At 39.4% G+C, this 2826-nt stretch overlaps 1 protein-coding gene across 1 annotated transcript; it reads right to left on the reverse strand.

The window, feature by feature from the left end:
• Positions 1-930: 930 nt before the first annotated feature.
• Positions 931-2820, reverse strand: LOC107701571 (putative glycerol kinase 5; the record flags this gene model as incomplete). The annotated part of the gene is made up of 4 exons (XM_016503614.1): positions 2516-2820; positions 2345-2438; positions 1113-1188; positions 931-1024 (listed from the first exon to the last, which is right to left on the reverse strand). Coding segments are annotated over exons 1-4 (393 nt in total), but the record flags the coding sequence as incomplete, so codon positions are not given.
• Between the last annotated feature and the right edge of the window lie 6 nt (positions 2821-2826).

Genomic DNA, 2826 nt, shown 5'->3' on the forward strand with positions numbered 1-2826 from the left:
TAAAATCGCTGTTTTTTTTAAGTAAACTCACTCTAAAAAGAGAAAAGCACAGACACGCAATTGGCAATATTTGAGAAAAGGGTTTAGCGATTTCTAATTATTGGGGGGACTAGCCCCCCTCAATGTCTACGGTGGTTATCGCCCTGATCAGACATGAATGTAACGGGCAGGCAGAGCAGGTGGCAATGGCGGAGCAGGCAGGGCGGGGGGCCATGGCGGAGCAGGCAGAGCGGGGGGCCATGGCGGAGCAGGCAGAGCAGGGCGATATTAGCGATTTTTTTGCAAACATTTCTTTGAGTAACATGACCGTAAATATGAACTCACGATTTAATGTAACATAAAACAAATGATTACTTTTCGTTAAAATCTTTATTAATGCCAAAAATGCTTACATTTATGTGTGTTTTTGTTCGCTCCGGCAGCCATGTTGCCCCTGAAGCCGATTTATGCTGAGATAATTCATACCCCTTCGTTTGAAGTGTGGTCCCGAAAAATCTTCGTTTGAAGGGCTATCTGGCCCTTACCCTCCCCCCTACCCCTCCAACCAAAAGAGAATCGAGACACCCCTACCCCTTCACGTGAACGCGCGAAACAGAGGGGTAGGGGAAAGGAGAAGGGCTAAGGGGTAGAAATGGGATTGGGCACGCGAAACGGAGGGGTAGGGGAAAGGGGAAGGGCTAAGGGGTAGAATTGGGATTGGGCCTAATAATGCAATAATGTATGAATTGTGAATGTCAAGCCAGTATGTGGTCATTTGGATTATGCTGACTGATCTGTTCCAGTGATTGTCCAATGAGATTCTAACATTCTCTAGTATTTCTGTTTGGATCATGTCTAGACATAATACACTTCCTAATACAACAGTGTTAATCCCAAGGAGAGTCTGAAACGAACAAATATATTCCAAGATGACATGCACAGCCGCCTCACCTTCATAGCGCAGGACCTGTTCCACGATCTCACCAACTCGGCTGCCCTCAGGTCCTGCCAGGTGATGAAATTATGAAACGGTTTTCCCGTGTTTCTGGAGATGATAACAAAAGAATATATGCCACCTCAGTCAGTTCACTAAGTTTTCTGCAAAACAATCACGGGATTTAATGTATACGAACCTGTCCCATGTTATGAACGTTGCCCTCTGGGTTGAGATGCCAAGACTTTCCATTTGGCACATCTGTAAGCCTGAGTCTAAACCAAAGAGATAGAAGAGGAGAGGAGTCTTGTCATTATTGTAAGCTTATTGTAAACTTATGGACCTACATTTATCACAGAGGATTTATTTCCAAGACAAAATGTAAAGGCCTTTCTATCTAAACTGATATGTACCTCTGTTGCAGTAAATATAACTATGAAGTCTTAAAAGATGATGTGAGTTTAATGAGTAAAACATCCTTATTTGTAGCGTTTTTAGCATTTCAATTAAGATTATGTTTATATAACGAATTTTAAATAATTTCATCCTTCTAGATGTTTGCTAAGCACCTCTAGTGGGCCTCAGACCCTTGACTGAGAACCACTTATATATCAGATTGCACATCAAAATGATTTACAGTAGCCCTGAAAAGTACATTAACACCTTCTCAAATCAAACATCCAATATGCTGGATTCATTTGTTTTAGATTCTCTTTCCAAACTGCCTTGTGTATTTATTTATTTATTGGGAAACATAAAACTACATTCATAAAAGGCAACATGTGAAAGTAATGCTCAACACAGTTTTTTTTTTAATGCTATTGCATTTTCATTTTCATATAACAATTTTTTAGGTGGATTTTCATGTCCAGTATGCTGAACGTTTGGACTTTAAAATTGTACACAGTGTCATATTACACATTAACATATGTTCCATAACACTAACTTTAATAATGCCTAAACTGCTCCAGGATGACGCAATTACAAAAAAGCTGTTCATTAGTTTCACTCACCGTTTACTCAGAAAACAAACAAAAAAGTAATTCTTTTAATTAAAAGTAATTAAGTATTAAACATGCATTATTAATGATATTTTATATAATAAACCTGTTAAAAATGCACATGCAGAAGACAGTAAAAATGCTGGGCTCGATTAATCTTGCAACACCAGTGAAAATTCTCTGATTTAATACATTTAATTATAATACAGTTTATCCCTACAAAACACAGAAAGATTGATTGCAGTTTGCTATTTAATGTGCAGCATTTGTTTTAACATCATTTGTTTGCAAGCATGCCACTAGATTTAATGTTCTGAAATATGATGCAATGACATTTATAATTTTTTTTTAAAAAGTAACTTGTGTCCAAAAAGGTTTTGGGGGCGATGTATGCTTGTGAGATAATATAGCCAAAATAAAGATGCCTGACCTTGAACTGCTCCTTTGACTACAGTCACAAACCCTTTCCACAGATCCTCAGGGTCAATCTCTACATATCCAGGCTGAGGATAAAGTAGGGACACCTGTAACAAGGAAGCTGTTATCAGATTTCACACACTGGAAGGCACTGGCAGTCCTGACAAGACCTGCTGTCATTTACCTTCGTGGAGCAGGATCCCCTGATACTGGCGCTCTTATCGTACACATGGCACCTGATTGAGGTTGTTCCCACATCAACAGAGAGAATGAAAGTCTCTCGTTTGCTGAAGCCGTTTCTCTGAGTCCCCATTGCACAATGCGTTCATTCAGAAAGCCGCAAAGATACTTTAGTCACCATGGCTTGAGTCAAATTATCCCGTTTTCAACTTTGCTCCGTAGACCTTTGAGTTTCATTCCTCCATAAACTTGAGCGCCAGACCACTGGCAGATTTTTTAATCCGTTAAGAAAGCCGATTTAATGAGTTCACATCA

This window comes from Sinocyclocheilus anshuiensis, unplaced genomic scaffold (assembly GCF_001515605.1).
Source record: "Sinocyclocheilus anshuiensis isolate Anshui unplaced genomic scaffold, SAMN03320099.WGS_v1.1 scaffold4824, whole genome shotgun sequence".
NCBI classification, from domain to species: domain Eukaryota; kingdom Metazoa; phylum Chordata; class Actinopteri; order Cypriniformes; family Cyprinidae; genus Sinocyclocheilus; species Sinocyclocheilus anshuiensis.